At 40.7% G+C, this 19,461-nt stretch overlaps 3 protein-coding genes across 8 annotated transcripts in view; 2 read left to right on the forward strand and 1 right to left on the reverse strand.

Annotated features, from left to right (window-relative positions):
* The first annotated feature begins 658 nt into the window (after positions 1–658).
* On the forward strand, positions 659–3,959 carry ccdc28a (coiled-coil domain containing 28A). Of its 2 annotated transcripts, XM_032556453.1 has the most exons (6): positions 659–780; positions 994–1,229; positions 1,335–1,513; positions 1,592–1,746; positions 2,517–2,539; positions 3,105–3,959. In XM_032556453.1, the coding sequence occupies exons 2-6, from the start codon at positions 1,066–1,068 to the stop codon at positions 3,157–3,159; spliced, it is 576 nt and encodes a 191-aa protein (XP_032412344.1). In that variant the 5' UTR covers positions 659–780; positions 994–1,065; the 3' UTR covers positions 3,160–3,959. The 2 variants fall into 2 exon arrangements, with proteins under 2 accessions (XP_032412344.1, XP_032412345.1); XM_032556454.1 differs by lacking the exon at positions 659–780 and having other exon boundaries at positions 979–1,229.
* Positions 3,960–4,083: 124 nt separating this feature from the next.
* On the forward strand, positions 4,084–14,442 carry ect2l (epithelial cell transforming 2 like). 4 transcript variants are annotated; one of them, XM_032556450.1, is made up of 22 exons: positions 4,084–5,313; positions 6,401–6,513; positions 6,609–6,771; positions 7,028–7,283; positions 7,524–7,725; positions 7,830–7,907; positions 8,001–8,094; positions 8,185–8,350; positions 9,466–9,594; positions 9,673–9,765; positions 9,838–10,023; positions 10,098–10,201; positions 10,282–10,398; positions 10,479–10,565; positions 11,474–11,583; positions 11,648–11,795; positions 11,874–11,947; positions 12,699–12,855; positions 12,931–12,996; positions 13,082–13,170; positions 13,246–13,418; positions 13,503–14,442. In XM_032556450.1, the coding sequence occupies exons 1-22, from the start codon at positions 5,059–5,061 to the stop codon at positions 13,634–13,636; spliced, it is 2,994 nt and encodes a 997-aa protein (XP_032412341.1). In that variant the 5' UTR covers positions 4,084–5,058; the 3' UTR covers positions 13,637–14,442. The 4 variants fall into 4 exon arrangements, 3 of the variants coding, with proteins under 3 accessions (XP_032412341.1, XP_032412342.1, XP_032412343.1); XM_032556451.1 differs by having other exon boundaries at positions 7,830–7,883; XM_032556452.1 differs by lacking the exon at positions 7,830–7,907.
* Positions 14,443–14,610: 168 nt separating this feature from the next.
* filip1l (filamin A interacting protein 1-like) overlaps positions 14,611–19,461 on the reverse strand; it is a 67,445-nt gene continuing 62,594 nt past the window's right edge. For both annotated transcript variants that reach the window (XM_032556448.1, XM_032556449.1), the window contains one exon: positions 14,611–15,205. In XM_032556448.1, the coding sequence (XP_032412339.1) occupies positions 15,017–15,205 (189 nt within the window). In that variant the 3' untranslated portion in view covers positions 14,611–15,016. The remainder of the gene's footprint in view (positions 15,206–19,461) is intronic.

The following is a 19,461-nucleotide window of genomic DNA, read 5'->3' on the forward strand; positions in this document are numbered from 1 at the left end:
ATTACGTGTTCCCAGCATGCTAGTGGTAGCCCACTTGCTATCATTAGTATTTTAGCTAGTTTTAGCTTTTTAGCTAATTTTGGCTTTTACGTGGGTTTTTCACACTGCATGGACTATTTCTTACCTTTCTGCAAATCTTCAGCAGTTGGCTTCAAACGCTACAGCCATTTTCACCAAAATCATTCAGGATTGAGCATTCAGCAATCACACTTGCATTTTCACAGGAAATGCATACTTTCTAGTTCTGTTTTGGGGCTCATTAAGTTTATTTCAAAATTAGTTATACAAACAAGGATACATTCAGAACAATTAAAAATGTTGTCAGAGGTTTGAAGAATAACATATATAGTAACAACATGTATAGTCCCAGAATATATATATATATATATATATATATATATATATATATATATATATATATATATATATATATATATCCCAAATTTGCCAAAATTTGACTTGGGGATGTATAATCAGTTTCGTAATGGACTTGATTATTGGGCAGCATTCAACGTCGTCGTGCTGGACTCTTTTCATCGTAGGAGACAAACGTCCTTTACAAGTGTATAAGTATTACAAGCGTGTTGTAAATATACTTTTTGAGTCAGTAATGTCAAAATTTAACGCCTTCATTTTCAGAACACATGGTGTGCACTAAAACAGATTGTGGATTTACGCAAAGAATCACCCTGAACGAATTGGAACGCAGCTCGATCACGTTCGCAGCATCCAAACAGGAAGTTTTCACAAGTTGCAGCTGTGAGCTACATAGCTTGCGAGGTAAGTGTGAAATGTTGAAATATTTGGCCATTCTTTTAATTTTCCGTATATAGTGTCACTCCTGCTTTTATATTCGTCATTTTGTTGTTGTTTTTGTGTCTGGTAGTGTTATTCGGCGTGGGTTTTTAAGCTGTAGCTTAAATGTAACCCCATGTAAATTTGGAACTAACAGAGCAGCTACATGCTAAGCTAACCTATTATCTTTTGGTTTAGCTCAGCTAACTGGTTGTTGCTGGCTGTCGGTGTTAGAGCTGCAGCTGGTAAGAGAGAAAGTATTATGAAGCTATGGAGGATCGGAAGCTAAAGCGCAAGAGCAGCCGGAGCGCCACCAACCCAGGCGCTCAGCCCGGAGGCTTATCCCGGAAGAACAGCTCCTCCTCCAGGGGAAGGAATGTCGGCAACAACCACAACACGGGGAGCATCTCCAGCCAAAGAAATAGGAACAGGAGGTCGTCTTCCATAGATTCATTCTCAGAAATAATAATAATAATAATAAAAAAAATCAACGTTAACGTCGATGTATGTTTTATTATTATTGATGTAATGTTTTGCAGGGGAGTGAGAGATAGTAAGGCAAGATATCCACAGGCTGTAGGAGGGAATAAGAGCCAGGGCCAGGCAGCACCCGTCATCCAGCACTCTTTTCTGACAGATGTCTCAGATGTTCAGGAGATGGAGAAAGGTCTGCTCAGTCTGCTCGACGACTTCCACTCAGGAAAACTACAGGCCTTTGGTAAGCTCACAGTGGCAGCACTTTGCAGGATTTGATACAAATATTATAATATTCTGCTATGATCCCGTCGTGTCTCAGGCAATGAGTGCTCCATTGATCAGATGGAACACATCAGAGAGATGCAGGAGAAGCTGGCACGCTTGCACTTTGACCTTTATGCTGAGGTAGAGGAAATGCCCGAGGATCAGCGGAAAACGGCCTCTGACACCAATATGGACAAGCTACTTTTTAATGTAAGACTGCTTACTTTTTAATAAAGCACCTAATGCTTTATTAGGTGCATTATTTGAAGTTCATTTCAGTTTGCATATTAAACAGCTCAAATTCAATGGATCTAATTTTACTCTTATAAATATCTCTAAAAAGCTACTGCTTAAAAGTTTGGTGTACCAAGGAAACTGCAAGAATCTTTGCCATTTCTTACAGTCCTACACAGCGTTTCAGAGGAAGGCATACGTTCAATTCAAATTCAGATATAATTTATTAATCCCAAAGAGAAATTAAATGTTGTAATTCACTTAATTAGTTATTGCAGATGGTGAGGTGTGACCAGGAAAAATTTCCTGTAGCATCTGTGTCACAGCGAATTTGAAGAGGCCTCTGACTGAAGACACCCGTTTTTTCATGAAGAGGATGGTTAGAGTTGATCAGCTGCTCCCTGTTGTAAACCACCCTGTTGCCACGGTTATGCATCCAGGGTTTCCCACGGTGTATTATAAACCTGACGGGCCACCAGGCTTGTCCCCCCCCCACATATTTTCTCCTAATTTATTGCTTTTTTCAGTGTAAAATAATGATATTTCATCTTGATTCCAAACCTTAAAGCAGTGGTGCACAGAGGTGTTCAGCTCCTGAATTATTACTGATGAAGCTCTCAAATTACTCTGGATGGTAATGGATAGCTGTGCCGTTCAAATTTAGTTACTTATTCATCAGCAAGTGCAATTACTTTTGTTTCACAATATCTATTATGTAAAATCAATAATGTTCTTTGTCTCCACAGCTCGAGGAGCTCAGTTCTTCCATGTATCCTTTTGACACAAAAAACTTTCAGATAAGTTGTTTTTCTTCTTGCCTTTTAAAGGATTTTAATTTGACAGAGCTCGTTACGACCAGAACTAGTTAACAAGACATAGCAATGACAAGTTGCCCAAGAGCAACACATTGCTGAAAACTTCTCTCCATTGTTCCAAGATGTGTGGTCCATGTTAGTTAGAAACCTCTACTACCTGTTTATTGCAGCCATACGTAACATCACCATCTGGTCAAATTCCGTTTCACTTAACTTGTTTGATTCTCTCGCCTAACTCGCATTTTCGTTTTGCAACATTTTAAAAGTTGTTCAAAATTTGTAGACGATCGTGAATACTGAAACATGAATAGGTGGCTGTCCACTGCATAGGCAAATGTCTAAACATTCTACTTACCATATTTCTAGTGGGTACTTGTGGCTTAAGTGCCAACATAGAATTATACTAACTCTAGTTTCATCTGAATCCGTTAGCTTGCGTTAATGTCTGGTCTGAGCAGCGTGAAGGGAAGACGGGAAGTGTTTGAGAACCTGTTCCTTTACTTAACCCCGCCCCTCCAGCCAGAAGCTGAATCTAGCGGACAGTCAAGAAATCCCGAGGATGGCCACCGTGTGACTTTTATTTTTCATCCTCCTCTTTCCACATTACCTCTCCTGAAACCACGTGTAGGCAATCTAACAAGGCGGAGTTGGAGGAACTTTACCTGAGGTTGAATGTATTTTCAGATTGACTTCACTGCACCCATCAGTTGCTAATCGAGATGGATTTAACAGTGCTATGTCTTTTATATTAAAGATAAGGTACTTATGTTTTCTATTTATTGTATAATACTTGTAAGACCTGGAGATCTAAGGTCAAAGATCTCCAGGTTCATTATATTTTACATATTATATTTGCTGCGTCCTGTCATTTCTGAAAGCAGCATAGGTTTATAACCCACCAGATTCTTATTTTTCATTGATAACAGAAAACTGTTATCATTTCATCATCAGATTTAACAACAAAGATGGTATATAAAAATAGCTCAGCTAAAATTCAGTGAGCAGCCCTTCAGAGTTTGAATGGACCATGCGAAAGGCCCAGCACATTGTTTCTGACGGGTCAGTTTGATGCTGGAAGAATAATCACAAATCCAAATGCTAACATCACAGCCATACCTTATGATTTTTTCTTTTTGATTTAATCATACTTGCCTTATTAGTTAACAGTGTTTAACTGACTGGATCTGATTTTTTTTATGTCTAATTTTAGCCACCAGATGGGGGTGTTTTCACACTTAGCCTTTTGCTTGATTTTATTTTTGTTGATTTCATAAATGTCACGTGTTTGACTCTTTTGGGTGTATTTCTCTCATTTACAGTAAGAAAGTATTTTTTTTCTCAAAGTCAGTTGTAATAAAAATCTTTTAAAAATAATGGGTGAATTTTTTTTTGTGTGTGTATTTCATTCCCTGTTTAGCGCTGGTCAGAAAGTAACTTACATTATCATGTTGAATGTCATAATTTGGTGCGTTTGACTAAATACTTTTTCTGGGGTAGAATGTTTGTTCTATTACAGTAATTTTTAACGACAAGAATTATGTGCACAAGTTTGTATTTACTGACAGTAAAATGCAGATGTAAACATTTCAATGTCAGTACTTCTTACACAAGCCATCTTTGGGTGTGACAACGGAACATAACATTAGTTGGAAACTACTTGGCCTACAATCAAAATGACTAAGAAGGATTTCAGTTTTAAATAAAGCAAAGTACTTTTTAAATCGCTAATCAGCATGGAACCCTTTAAGAAGAGTAGATTATTATACCCCAGCAGTTAGCATATCAACTTTTAAAATGTCCTTTATCAAAACTCAGACAAACTGCACCAGCAAGATTTTTTTTTGTAATTCTTCTTTTAGAATTGGTAAAGTTAATCAAGAACACATTTATTCCCAAAATGCTCTTGGTGTGTGTTTGGGATTGCTCACCTGGTGGAACCCTCAACGGTGTTTAAAACCTTTGTAGTACTGAAGAAAACGTCTTTTGTTTCAAATTTAAGGAAAATACCAGTTTCACTTGTAGCTAAATAAACACTCAATATGATTCTTCCACCACCTTGCTTAGCGGTTAGCACCCTACTGGGACCCCCTGGTATTCGGAGGGGTTAGGAACCATATCTTGGGGAATATTTGTGACCCCAGTTAAAATGCTTACAACTGTCTGTTTTAATAGTTCAAACACAATGAAATTTGGTTGGAAAGTCGTGTAAATCATCCCATACATCAAAACAAGTCTGAATAAGTTAACAATAAGATTGCAGGAAGGACTCGACCTCAGAGTCTTATTAAAACATTGTGAAATATGCTGAAAATTGTGTAGGAAACCAACAACTTGAAATAAAAGTGACCTTTTTTAGTAATCAGTTTAAGTTCCGTTTAAAGTTTGAATGTTTGCTGCTTTAGCTTCCTGAGCCAGTTTTACAAGAGATACTGTTTGTTATTAAGGCTCAGGATGGGATGGGCTGTGTAAAGGAATGCCCTCATCCTTTGTTGACACGTCTCCATGGTTACTCCCTGCACACAGCGGTCCATCTGAAACGGATCCACTCGGCTTCAGTAGGCCTGGAGGAAACAGCTTCGCGGTGATGGACCTCACAGGCACTCCTCACTCCATGAAGCTCTGGCAGCACAGCAGTCCAGACCGTGAGCCACAGCCGGGCCCCAAACTGGTGAGAGAGACCCGCTTCAGCAGCTGGACCCCGCAGGGCAATAAGCAGAGCAACCTGCAGGTAGTCCTTTCATTTCCTCTCATTGTTTCAAACAAAAGAGTGACTACAAAATACAGAAGCAAGAAACTAGTTTCATAAAACCAATTTCTGAACCACAAAGTCATAATTTGTTCAATGAAAACCAACTACTTTCTAAAAGTCAACATTCTGGGTCTGTTGTTATGACTGAATTATTATTATTATTTTTTTTCATAAAATGGCTAACAGTACCAAGAGAGGGGATTGATTAATTTGAAGAAAGCTTAAAAAACAAAAAAAAAGCCAAGCATTTCTCATGACTGTCGATGAGGTTTCAACAAAAGGAGAGTTGGTTGCCACTAGTGCAGAGCTTGGTCAGGGTCTGTGTGTGCACAGTAAAATCTAGTCCTTGTCTGTTTCCTGGACAAAGCCATTGCTGAATTGGACATTGCTGCAATGGCTTAATGAAATCAACTTGGTTTCCTTACTGACGTTTAGCATTTTAAACTAAGCTTGGATGTATGTGTCAAACTGGAAGGGATGCATTTGAAGTTGAATCTGACTAAATGATTATATTGACTTATATTCTTTTGCATAGAAATTGGAACGGTTGTGATTATGTAAAAAAAATGGAATTGAGTAAAATTTTGGATTCTTGCCTGGTGTAAAAATGAAAAATATGATCCGCCGTCTAACTCGAATTATGCTGAATATGAAGGTGTAATCATAACTGGGTGATAATTAATGTGTCACAGGACACACAACAAACAAAAAACACGGAAAAAAATCGAAAGTAAATTTTTTACATTTTGTGAAAGCAAGAATCTTTTGTCCAAGATTTTTATGTCAGTAAAGCATAAATGGTTGTATATTATGATTTGTCTTATACCTCATAGCATGCATCAAAGTGTAATTACAAACTCTTGCTTAAAATAGCCAGTTCTATAAACATTGTTATGAGATTAAAACAGCTCACATTTCACCTCACAAACCATGGATGCTGAGCTCAGAGTCTCATTCCTCCAAATAATACAACCAACGGTGTAGTCAAAGTCCAGATTCCCCTTGTAGGAGTGCTTGGCAGTGATTGGATGTCCTCCTGTTCTGTCTGCTTCCTGTTTGATCTGAGCTGTTTGAGGAGCGTGTGAAGCTGCTGTTGCACTGGTTTGATCTGTGGACGGACTCCCAGAGGAAGCGCCTCCTGCAGGCTCTGCTGGGTCGCTGCACCAAGGCGCAGCTTAAGTAAGGTTTTTTTTTCCAACACTTCATTCAAGTTATTCTAAAGTCCTACCCTGAGCCTGCAGTCTGGTCCTGTTGTTGCACGTTGCTGAACTCAGGCACTGCAGAAACCTGCTCAATGACACGGTTCCTGTAACCCGGCTGGACTTCACGGCTGTGCTGCCTCGGTGTCTCTCCCTCTACATCATGTCCTTCCTGTCCCCCCGGGAGCTCTGCGGTGCCGCCCAGGTCAGTTGGCACTGGAGGGTCCTGGCAGAACAGGTGAGTAACACACCTGGACTGGATTCCAGGATTGAAGTGTTTCACAAGACATTTGAAATTAAACAGAAAGTCTTAAACCCTTTTCTAGACCAAACCATCCATCAGTCCATCCCCGCATGTGCAACATCCATTCTGTTGTTGCACATGAATGCAACAAATGTTGTTGCATGGTGTTGCACATGAAACAAAGTTTCAATGTGCCTGTTGTGCATGTTTAGCGAATGGGTAACGTACCTTCCCTCCTGTCTCCTATCAGGACTGTCTCTGGGCCGGCCGGTGTATCAAGAGAGGTTGGTTCCTTCCCTACGCTCCAAGAGACAAGGAGTTTGGAGCCTGGAGGAACCACTACGTCTCGTGCGTCTCCACCCTGGACCGGCTATCTCCTCAGGAAGCAGCCGAGATATATGGGACCCTCTACCAGCCACGCCTGGGGGTGAAGGAGGAGGAAGGGGAGAGGAGCAGAGAGAGGAGGATTAGGCAGAAACTCAAAGAGGCCCTTAAGGAGGAAAAGAGTGAGTCAAGGTTCTGAGTGACTGAAGGAAGTGGGTGTAATGTGAACACAGGTGCATAGATGGCAGGATGAGACAAATTTAGTACATACAGTAGATCGCAACAACTTTATTATATGAATCATTTTGTTTTTCGGTCCTGTCAAACATAAAATTACTTGTCAAACTGAGTTTTGTCTTGACATGTAAACGTCTCACCTCTCATCAGCTCTTCTAACGGCTTAGGTCTGTGATATCTAACAGGACTGGCCTTGATTAGCAGGAGACCATGGGGTTCTAACCCAAAGTCTGACAGATCTGGAGGTGAAAGGTCACAGACCGTCCTGTCCAGCTCAGAGTTGATGGTTAGGTCTTGGCCTTCTCTCTCCTCGCCGATGAAGACAGTTGAGTCTCCAACCGCCAGTCTCAGTCCACACAGAGGACAACACCTGGATGAAGTCAGCAGGTGATGAAGTTTCAATGAAATACAACATCCTACAATTTCAAAACTCTTCAGCTTCAATCCCAAGTAGTGAAGTAGACGTGAACCTGACTTGTTGTTTCTTGAAGACATTTTGCATCTCAGCCAAAAGTCTCCTCAGTTCTGGCTTCTACTGAGACAGGGTTCGGATTGTCATCTACACCAACGTAATCCTTTTGGCATTAAACTATGAAAATGGATCACATGCTGAAAGGTTATGAACTGATTCCGTTTTCTATGTTGTTCTTTTGCTGTAAAAGGTTGTCCAAGGCTAAGACGGTGCTGGCTTCTCTCCCCCACTCAGACTCTGCTGCCATCTTGCTGCTCATCTCCAACAAAATTCCTGCTTATGAGGTAAAAAATAATAATAAACGCTCCGGTTTCCATTGGAGTACAGGTTTGAGAAGATGTTGCCCTTTGCCTCCCTCCATCTCCTGATCTCAGGTGGTGCTCAGTGGTGTGAAGGCCAGAGTGGCCGTGGTTCTGTATGACCATAGATGGACTCTCTCGGCTCTCTTCAACCAGATGGAGAGAGCTGCTTCGGGGCAGCAAGTGCAAAGGCTCGGCCTTTTGGTTCCAGGAGGGACAGAGGAGGTTCATCTGGTCAATGGTGAGACTTCATTAAAAATCAGCTGATCATATTTACAGTTCTTCCAGCTGGAAGAAGAACTAAACATTTTGTCTTGCATTGGTAGAATACCCAGAGCAAAGGAATTGCAGGTGCTTATTTTTTGCTTAATTTTATTCAGCATTAATTATTAAGGCCTTACTCAAAGACGGTTAAGGCCACCCCATTTAAAAGCCATTCTAGTTCCTTTTCCCGACTGACTTTTTTGTCCAATCATCTCAGTCCAATCATCTCAGTGACACTGTAGTGAGTTTCATATCACCATTAAGACGTTTCCACACCTTCTTTCACACCAGTTTCAGCCTCACTGTGGAAGAGAAAACATCAGTATCTTGATGGAGGTGTTGTGAAAGGTGATGCTGTGGAAGGATCTCCGGTAGCAGTCAGTTTTGCAACACACCTGAAGAGCCCACTGACTGAAGACTCTGGCTGTCTGACAGGAATATGTTAGGATGACGCCATCACCTGTTTGCAAGCACTGCTAATCCACCTCCTTTGCTTCTGCCACTCCTCTGCCCGGTTAGAAAGCCAGACAGAATGACGTTGGATTAGGGGATGTGATGCTCACCCATTACGATTGAAGGAAGCTGATGAGGGATGAACTAAGAATGAGACAAACATAGACTGCCAGCCCTCCTGGTTGAGGGAAAATTAAATACATTGGTTGCAACCTACAGTATTCATCTTTTCAATAATGACACTTTTTGCTTCCATCTTAATTTGGTTGTAAACAGAACCTCAGAACATCCAGAAACTTTTGCTAGTAGGCAGATTAGGTGCTTGTCATGCTTTTTGCCTGCTTACCATTATTTGTTTCCTCAAAGTCGCTGAAATTCTCCTATTGATATGAGTGGTTTCTGCACCACCACCATCAATTTCAGCCCCACTGTGAAGCTGATCACTGTGGAGTTGCTTATAATGAGTCAATAAACATATATTGCAAAATTATGTCACTCATTTACCTCATCTCTATCCGGTGCAGACTTACTTTCCTAGGAACCATAGGTGTGTGCGTTTCTTTCTAGCTGCTAACAAAGAATGAGTTGTGTTTTGAGTGGTATTTCTTAGTACTTTTGTCTGATTTCCGTATCTTTTAGGCAGTGTTCTGTCTGAGAGGACGTTATCATCCCCAGATCACCGGGAATTCTGGGAAAAACTGTGTGCCTTGGTGGCACCTGGTCAGGAGGGAGGCGGGATTGATATTTTCTGCCCGCTGGCTGCGTCTGGTACAACTTCTGTTTGAATTTTCAAACATTTATTTTAAGTAATTCTAAGATGTAAGCTCACGGTTGGACTTGTCACAGTGCCGGGACTCGCTCTGATGTGGAATCTCTCCGATCTGACTGGTCTGGAAGTTCGCGCTCCGTTGGGCTTTGCCACAGGAAGTTTCCAGAACAGTGAGTTGCTCCTAAAGACGAGTTCTGCTTGTAGTTTCTTGCAGTTGTTGATGCATTTTTGGTTGGCTGCAGTCCTAAGCGAGTGGTCTGGTGGCGACCAGGACCCAGCAGCTCCAGCTCTATGCTACGTGACTGACAGCGTGCTGTTGGGCTGGTGTAGACAGGCCCGATGGATGGAGGAGGTTCTGGTCCGGCTGAGGAAGTCCCTGGAGCTGCAGCTCCAACAGGCTAGTCTTCAAGCCAGAGGCAGAGCTCTGGGTCAGTGCTGAACTCAATCAGGACACAACTTTACTTTGATTAAGCTTTAAAACTCATGTCTGGTTAATTTCTAGGACTCTTCCTGTGGGAGAACATTTCCCTCAATACCCTTGGTGCGTGTGGGGAACTCAGTGAAGCTCTGACAGAAGGACTTACAGCTCTCAGCAGACAGAACGAAGTGAGAACTGCTGTAAGACAGGAAGGGAGGAGAAAAGACAAGGTGTAAACTTGAATCTTTATCTGTCCTCACTGCTTCAGAGCCGACCGGTGGAGTTCCTGTCCAGCTTCCTGATGAAGTGGAGCAAAGAGGACGGAGAGAGGAGCCAAGCAGCAGGTGGTTCATCATGTCCAGGCCCACCACCAGGGATAGCACAGGTGTTTCCCTTCTTACGCCGTTCTGTTTTGATACGACTGAACAACAAATATAAACCATGTCTTATCGTTTCTTTCTTTAGGCAACTTTCGATTGGAGATGTTCAGTTGGAAGAGAGCTGCTCCACAGCGAGCGCCTTTATCTGGGAAGAATGAGGGCTGTGCTGAAGGTAGAACACCAGGAAACGTTAACAACAAACAATGATTCGGTTCAGAGACTCGAAGTAGATCAGGTCAGATCATTAAGACGAAGCCAAGATTGTTTGCTTCTGATCCAAAGCTTGAAACTTAGAAACGAGAAAAAGTTTGGTAACAGAAAATATTCACATCTTCACTGTTTCTGTTTTTTTTCTTCTTCATAAATATATTTGACAAGAATTTTACAGTTTTGTTCCTTTTTCCTTGTTTGATTTCATTCAAAATTTAGTATCTAATATTTTAATTTACTTACAGAATTATTATTGCTGTTTATTAATTACAGAATTTGCAGTTTGGTTCACTTATGTTTAAATTTTTTATTTATTCAGTCATTGTTTAGTTATTTCTGTACTTACCGTATTTTTATTTCTATATTTTTCTGTGTACTTTTGGCTTTGACATGAGTATTAAATATATATCCATTTATTTTGTTATTTTATGTGTCGTGTTACTTTTCTATTCTTTTTTATCGAGTTGTTGATTAGTGATTTCTTAGTTTTAATTGTGTTTATTTTGATTTGCTCATTTTCTTTCTCTGATTTATATTTTTTACTGGATTTTTTTCTGGATTGTATAGACACTTTTAGGAAACAACTTAAGACCCACTTTTTTAAACTTGCTTTTTAGCTTAATACTGTGTTTTATTGTTTTGTATGTTGCTTTTAATTTATTTATTTTTTACACTTTGTGCAGCACTTTGTGACCCTGGTCTGTGAAAAGTGCTATAGAAATAAAGTTTACTTACTTACTTACATGCTTTCATTTATTTACATTATTATGGAATTTCTTTTTCTTACTGATCAACCTGTTCTTGTTTGCATTTCATACTAATCTGTGTCAATAAATATTTGCTTTCTGTTTTCTGCATGACTGTGTGGAGGTGTACCAGGAGCCTCTCATGGCGGCGCTGAATTCCAACAGAGCGATCCTCAGCTACGTCGACATCCAGATCATCTTCGGCTCTGTTGCACTGATACTGCACCAGAACGGGTAAACATCAGCTGGATTGGTGTCATACTGCTGGAGTCAGATGTTGGATGAGTGTGTGTTTTAGTGTGTTTCAGGCTGATTTACAGGCCAGGCTGCAGCACTGGGGAGCAGAGCAGTGTGTTGGAGATGTGTTTGTAAAATTCTGCTCCAAATTGAATGTCTACACTAACTACCTTAATAATTACATCACCACCATCCACACCATAGATAAGGTAGGGACAGTATTGTCTTCTTAAACGTGAGAAAAGGCTCCACTCTTCACCTAGTCGTGTCAAACGTGTGTGTTTTAGTGCAGGGAGGCTAAACCTGCATTCCGGGCTTTTCTGAAGAGAGCAGACAGAACTCTGCCAACACACATGCTGAGGTAAGACATGCTGCTTTTAGGATAAATAACAGGAGTTTGTTGGGTTTTTTTCATCAAAAATACTAGCATAATTTTGTGTAATGGCAGCAAATTTCATAAATGTGCACACAGGCCGTCGTGTTACATTGATGTGCTATTTGTAATCAGCACAATCCACACTAAACTACCCATAAAAATTAATTTGTCATACCAACGGTTTCAATTAGTCTGATGCTCTCCAAATCAAAAGAAAGCCAACGTCGGTGAAAACCTTACGTTGTCCTGTTTGTAGTTTATAGAGGAAGGAGTCCAAGTTACATTAGATCATATTTGAACTTTGTGGCCCACGGAACAAGAAACTGTGTGGAAGAAAGCTGATGTCACACATCACCCTGAACGCACCATCCCCGCAGGGACACTTGGTGGCAGCAGAGAATGAGAAAACAGTCCAGTCGCCAGCGCTCCCCAGTGGTGTTAGTGGGTCAGACGACTGTTATCAGTCTGATCCACTGCGATGATGAGTCTGTAGGGTGGTCCACTGGTTCGGTCAGAACCACCTGGAGCTAAACCTGCTCAAGAAAACAGAGATGACGGTGGACTTCCAGAGAACAAATTAAAATTCAACAACACTTTATTTTTGAATTTGGGCTTTTCTGAAGAGAGCAGACACGACTCTAACATTAAAGACATCATCAGAAGAGGGGAATCCATTTAGATTTCGTCATTTAAATGTTAAAATGATTTGCTGTCCTCAGTGTATCTGTGTGTGAAGCCTGCAGGAGCTGCTGCTGTGTCCTGTGTGGCGAATCCAGGAGTATGTTACTCTGCTTCAAGCTCTGACCTCACACACTCGACCCGGTCACCCGGACCACCCAGACCTCCGCTCCGCCCTCAACGCAGTGCTCCAGTTCAGAAACTTCATCCAGGAGGTAACGGAGCTGGGGTCCACACAGCGGCTCCTGCAGGTTCCAGCTAAATATGGAAATGATTTGTGTGTTTTCCAGTTGGAGAGAAACTCTGAGGCAGACAGGAGGCTGGAGGAGACGCAGGAACTGATCCGGGGCTGTCCGGTCAGAGGACTCTCCATTGTTCTTTTAAAAAAACATATTGAAGTCACACTTGAACTACTGCTTCTTGTTATATATTCACGCGCAGAGCCTCGCCGAAGGAAACCGACAGCTGATAATAACCCAGGATGCCATGCTGCTCAGGAGTCCAGATGAACAGATTCCGGACTCACTGAGGTGACGACTCCAGCTGACTGTCTGTTTGTATGTGCGGTTTGTAAAGTAAGCCATTCTGGTTTGTTGCACAATCAGGGCCTTTGAGCACGTATGCGACGTGGGACTCTTCCTGTTTAGCGATGCTTTAGTTTTGACCCGGAGAAGGTTGCAGCATATACCCTTCACCATGACTCACCGGAGCACACACACGTTCTGGGTCTCTGTGGCTCTCAGCAGTCTGGATGTCAGAGAAGTCCTACACACGCGCTGTGAGTCTAAAAAGCAGCTACAGGGGCCAGTTTGCTTCAGTTTGAGCACCACAGTGACATGCAGGTGTGTGTCCTCCACTGCAGATGTGCGCCACGCCTTCGTCCTGGACGGGCCGCGCTGTTCGTGGGTTTGTGCGACAGAACAGGAAGAGGAGAGGGACAACTTCCTGTCTGCGCTGCGTTCGGCTATAAGCTCCTCCCTGACAGAACAGCAATGAATTTAAGGCGAGATATCTGCAGCGTAGCATCCGACTCCCCCAATATGGGGCTCCTCTGTACACATTTAATGAAAATGTTCCCATTCCTTCCTATAGATCGAGACAATTATTCAAATAATATGAAATCACTTCTCTTGGAGGGTGTTTGGTTGGTTTTATGTTTTAGCAGAAGATGATCATCTTTAATGATATTCACCAGCCCACACTGCCTACATTGCTTCTCTGAACCGTAATCATGTTCTGCAATCGTCACCAAGGTCACCTGACCTAACAAATACCATATGACCAAATATGGTTTTTGGTACCTCTGGAAACACAAACACCATAAATAGTGTTATTAATCTCAGCCCAGATTTATTATCAGACCGATATGTTAAATGACAAACATCGGCTGATATTGATGTTTATCCTGATGTATGACACATCACTACTTTTTCCCTCAACATCAAATGACTCCACATTTTTTCCACAACATTGTGTTACTCTATATTTTCCCTCAATAATGATTTTTTTTTTTTTTAATTCTCATTAAATTATAGAATCAGTTCTTTCTACAACATTAAGTAATTCATTTTTTTGTTAACATTCTATTATTTCTCAACAATAAACAACTCCATATGTTTTCATTAAATAATTTCACATTTTTCCAAAATATTGAGTGATGACATATTTTTAGCCAATAATGAGCATTTTAATTAAAAGGAATCCCACATTTGTGCCTCGATATTTCTTTCTTTCATTATTTTCTTAGCAGTGTTCAGTGATTCCATATTTTCTTCTCAACAATAAATGATTCCGTAAATATTTCCAAATGAATTATTGTTGTCATTTTTTATCAAACAGCCCGACATTATACTTACAAAGCAGAGTGACGATCTATCTTAAACGACCAGTATTCATCCATGTTTGACTTTTAATTTCAATAAAATGTATTTTTCCACATATTGAGGTGCAGGCAGTAAACCTTCCACGCATCAAAGTATAAAAGGTTTTTATTGTAATGGAAAAATAACACACACGTCATATTTTAATGAAGGAGCTGCATTCAAACTCATCAGTTCTGTACATTTTTGTCACTGTTTTTCTGTGTCCCATATCCATCTTCTTTATCTGCATCTCACAACAAAGACACATACAAATACACATACAATTTTTCATTTAACAAATACATATGTCACACCTTTCAATCCAATATTTTCATGTCATTGTTGTCCGCATGGACATATTCAGATGAGTGATTCGGCTGCAGCAGATCATTTTCAGTAGTTAGTGTGTCACTGGACGAGCCAATAGAATAGAACAGACAGTGAACGGCTGCATGTAGTCGATGTTAATTAAGTCACTATTAAGTCAGCACGACAGCTACGTGGGTCAGTGACGTCACAGGTTCCGGGTCAGCAGGTTCGGGCTGTTCTTCGCGCGTGAGGCCGGCTCTCTCCCGATTCCGGCAGCCGGCGGCGGCGGCGGCCCCGGGTTTATCGCCGGGCTGTTGGCGCTTTTCTGGGAGCCGAACCCCTTTGGTTTGGGGATCCGGGTCGGTCCCGGACGTCGGAATGCTTCGAGAGGTATCTGACGGAGAAACGGCGAGAATTTAGCGCGGTACTTTTTGAACCAAAAAATGGCGGCATACTCTAAAATGTCAGGCTAAACTCTAAGACCCATTCAAAAAGTTAGAAAATTACCGAAAAGTCAATTTATTGTTTCAGAAACTATCACTAAGTGAAACCCATTATATACATTAATACTGCTACTACACACAGTTTGATGTTTGAAAACCTTTATTTCTGTTATGAATTTCAAATTAAGACATTGGAACATTTTTAATACAGAAATGTAGCTTTAATAAAAAGTATGTTTAATGCCTGCTTAAAGGTTGTCAATTTTCAAATGACTCATCAAAACAAAGATTCTAAGTTATTACATTTTACAGTAGTTTTCTAAATTGTGCCACACATGTGACCACTTGATCACATGTGTCAAACTAAAGGCCCGAGGGCCAAATCTGGCCCGCCATAGCTTTTTATGTGGCCCTCTAGGCTCCAAATTACATCAACAAGTCCCTCCAGTTTTTTTTACAAATCCTCAAAATTCACACAAAATCAATAGATCCCCACATTTTTTCTGATTTTACTGCGAATGTTTCTCAAAATAGGTCAAAAACATTGAGTTTAAGTGACTGCTGCCTCAGCCATACTAAAATATCATGTATTTAATAGCTCAAATATGTCATATTTGAGCAATCAAATATCATATATTAAATATCATATATAATATTAGCTCAAATATCATATACATTCCTTACAAATATTCCTAAATTAGCATCACATTGCCAAAAAAAACCCCAACAAAACACAAAAACAATCAAACTCCTGGAGGAACAGCTATTTATTTATATCTATTTTTAATGTTCAGAGGACAAACTTTTACACCTAAATTAAAGCCAGTGTGACCAACTGAGAGGTTTGGTCATGGATGATCACAAAGGGTTAAGTTTTGAATAAGTAACGTTGAGGATATAACAAAATGTAGAAGAAGGTCGTTTTTCAACAAGAGACCAGAATTGCATGTGAACACTTCCTGAACACACCATGTCTAAGGTGAAACACAGCAGTGGCAGTATCATGCTAAGGGAATAAACAGTAGGACTGTGGATGCTTGTTAGAGTTGACAAATGGAGCTGGGGGAAAAAAAAAAACATGTTAGAGGATAAAGAAGAGTTGAGACTGGAGTGAAGGTTGTAAAGTTGAGCATAGAGATGTTGGAGTAGGGGAGAAGCTTCGTGTTTGCTATGATAGATGGAAGAGACAATAAGAGATGAAGTCAAGAATGGTACAAACTTGGTTCACCAGGACTTGTGGTTGCTTTTGCCACCCCTTTTTAAATTTCTTTCTGGTCGTATGGTTAGAAAGTCGGGCAGAAAGATGTTGGAGTAGGGGAGAAGCTTCGTGTTTGCTAAGATGGATGGAAGAGATGAAGTCAAGAATGGTACAAACTTGGTCCACCAGGACTTGCGGTTGCTTTTGCCACCCCTCTTTAAATTTCTTTCTGGTCGTATGGTTAGAAAGTCGGGCAGAAAGATGTTGGAGTAGGGGATGTGATCCTTGCCCTTTACAATCGATGGAAGAGACGGTTTGAACTTCCTCCTCCTCTTTCTGCTCTACATTCAGCTATTGTTTAAGCTCCTGGGCTGTTCCTTAACTGCTCCCAATTGTAAAGACAACACCCTGTTGCCGTGGTTATGCATCATAACTATGCAAACATAAAAAAAGTGCATTAAAACATCCTCCCAGCTTTACAGCATCCTAAAGCAGAGGGAATAATGAACAAACATTCAATGTCTCCACCAAACAATGATGATGAACAAACGTCCTGAAAAAAAGAGATGTTTTGTAGCAGATACAAGTCCTAATGGGAGGAAGAGTCCATTTCCAAAGAACCCTTTAATCCACAGGTGTCAAACTCCAGTCCTGGAGGTTCCACTGCCCTGCAACGTTTAGTTGTGCCTCTGCTGCACCACCTGAATAGAATAATTGGGTCATTAGCAAGGCTCTGGAGAACTGATCTACACAAGGAGGAGGTTTCCAAAACACCTCATTTTGTTTTATTTGCAGACGATACAAAAAAAAATTGTACAGGTGAAAATTTACGGCAGCTTTTGGTAGAAATGAATTTAGAGTGATGTAAATTGAAAAAGTGGTTTGATATTCACAAATTATTGTTTAGGTAAAGCCAAGTTTATGTTATTCGGGAATTGTAAAAGGCGTAGCGATTTACAAGTAATACTTGATAATGTGACTGTGGAGAGAGTGACTGAAATTTGATTTTTGGGAGTATTGATTCATAATAAGATCTGTTGGAAGCCTCATTAAATATGTTTAATCTAAAATAGCTAGAAGTATTGTGGTTCTCTCTAATGCTAGAAAATTTCTAAACTCCTCTGCCCTTCATATTCTTTACTGTTCACTTATTTTGCCATATCTAAGTTACCGTGTGGAAGTTTGGGGTAACACTTACAAAACTTCACCTCAACCATTATGCATATTACAGAAAAGAGCCATTCGAATAGTTCACAAGGTTGATTGTGAACTATGGTATGACATGTTGTTGTCATACCAACAACATGTTTATAGATTCTTATTTCCTGAAACTCCCAGATTTGGTAGAGTGTCAGACTGCACCGTTTATGTATAAAGTTAGAAACAAACCATTACCAGAAAATATTCAAAAATGATTTACTGATAGAGTGGGGGGGGGATATGACTATAGAGAACACCTCAACTTCAGAACTTTGAATGTTCCAACAACAATGACATTTCTGTCTTTGGAGTGAAGATCTGGGATAAACTCACTAAAGAGCTGAAGCAAAGTCCAAGCATGAGGTATTTTAAGAAAAGACTCAACATGGTTAATATTCAAAAGTATAAGGATGAACAGGGATGATGAGTTTGGCTGGGAATTACATCACTGTGGATGACTCGGGCAATTGCGTGCAGGTGTGTGTATGTAAACCCACATCCAATCTTTATGCTCCCTAGCAAACTGAAGCCTTTTTTTCCTGGTTAGCCTCACTGATTAGAGGTTTTCTTACGGCTACACAGCTGTTCAATCCCAACCCCTGGAGTTCCCTTCGCATTGTGCGTGTGGAAATGCTTTTGCGTTCACAATTAAACATACTCCTGAGTTCTGCTGCTGTTTTTCTTCGATTTGATTTGACCAAACGTTTAAGTAATCGCCGATCACGGATCATTCAGGATTTTTTTCCGACCACATTTCTTCCTGGAAGACGATGGTTCCCCACCATCCTTCCAGTTTTTAATGATGCGTTGGACAGTTCTTAACCCAATTCTAGTAGTTTCTGCAATCTCCTTAGATGTTTTCTCTGCTTGATGCATCCCAATGATTTGACCCTTCTTAAACAGACTAACGTCTTTTCCACGACCACAGGATGTGTCTTTTGCCATGGTTGTTTAAGAAATGAGGAGTTACTCATTGCATCAGCTGGGGTTAAATAACTTGTTGCCAGCTGGAAGATAATCGCCTATGCAGTACTTATCCAATAGGAGGCTTGTACCTATTTGCTTAGTTAAATCCAGGTGGCGACTTTTTTTTTGGCCAGGCAGTGTATAAGTTAAACTTCATCATACTCCTTTTCAGACTCACAGTCACTGAATAAGTGGTATTTTGTATGTACATTTGATAGTAAGGTATTGTATTTACACTTAGAAACATGAAAGTCATTATTATTATGTTTTGTTGGTGAAATGTCTGAAATAAATGATCATCAGTCAATCAATCAATTAAGCCGTTTCATTCCAGTGTTTGGCACATTTAAAAACTGCAGCACACCGGGCCCTCGAGGACCTTGAGGAGTTTGACACCCTTGCTTTAATCTGTCCCAGTGCATCAGTCTGCTCAGAAACCGTTTGACCGTTTCTGATGTGCGGCCGTCAAACAAACCGAGCCGCTTGTTGTCCTCAAACAAGCCTGCCGCTCCATTTAGCGCACAATCACATCTTAATCAGCGTGTTTACATGTGCAGCCTCATGCCAAGATGCCGATGGGAATAAATTTTTTGGGGGGGGGACCGGTTAGAGGCTATCCTGCTTGCAGTAACCCTGATTAGATATTTGCACACTTACACGGCTTTGCACGCTCAGCCATAAACAGCCAATGCACGACTTTTTGCATTTATTTGATCCTGGCTAATTCATGAGGAGTTCTATGCAAACAAGTTGGTTTATGCTACAGAATAACTCTGGATAACTTTAAGAAAACAGTGGCTGGCAGTCATTTTAACGGTTGCCAGGGGAATGTAAGTGGCACAA

Source organism: Xiphophorus hellerii, chromosome 24 (assembly GCF_003331165.1).
Source record: "Xiphophorus hellerii strain 12219 chromosome 24, Xiphophorus_hellerii-4.1, whole genome shotgun sequence".
NCBI lineage: Eukaryota > Metazoa > Chordata > Actinopteri > Cyprinodontiformes > Poeciliidae > Xiphophorus > Xiphophorus hellerii.

Bases quoted from the DNA above. Each gene is read 5' to 3' on its own strand.
- ccdc28a (XM_032556453.1), top strand. From the start codon at position 1,066: ATGGAGGATCGGAAGCTAAAGCGCAAGAGCAGCCGGAGCGCCACCAAC. The intron at 1,230-1,334 runs GTCGTCTTCCAT...AATGTTTTGCAG, and splicing joins CAAAGAAATAGGAACAGGAG to GGGAGTGAGAGATAGTAAGG. The intron at 1,747-2,516 runs GTAAGACTGCTT...TTGTCTCCACAG, and splicing joins TGGACAAGCTACTTTTTAAT to CTCGAGGAGCTCAGTTCTTC.
- ect2l (XM_032556450.1), top strand. From the start codon at position 5,059: ATGCCCTCATCCTTTGTTGACACGTCTCCATGGTTACTCCCTGCACAC. The intron at 13,171-13,245 runs GTGACGACTCCA...TTGCACAATCAG, and splicing joins CAGATTCCGGACTCACTGAG to GGCCTTTGAGCACGTATGCG. The intron at 13,419-13,502 runs GTGAGTCTAAAA...CCTCCACTGCAG, and splicing joins AGAAGTCCTACACACGCGCT to ATGTGCGCCACGCCTTCGTC.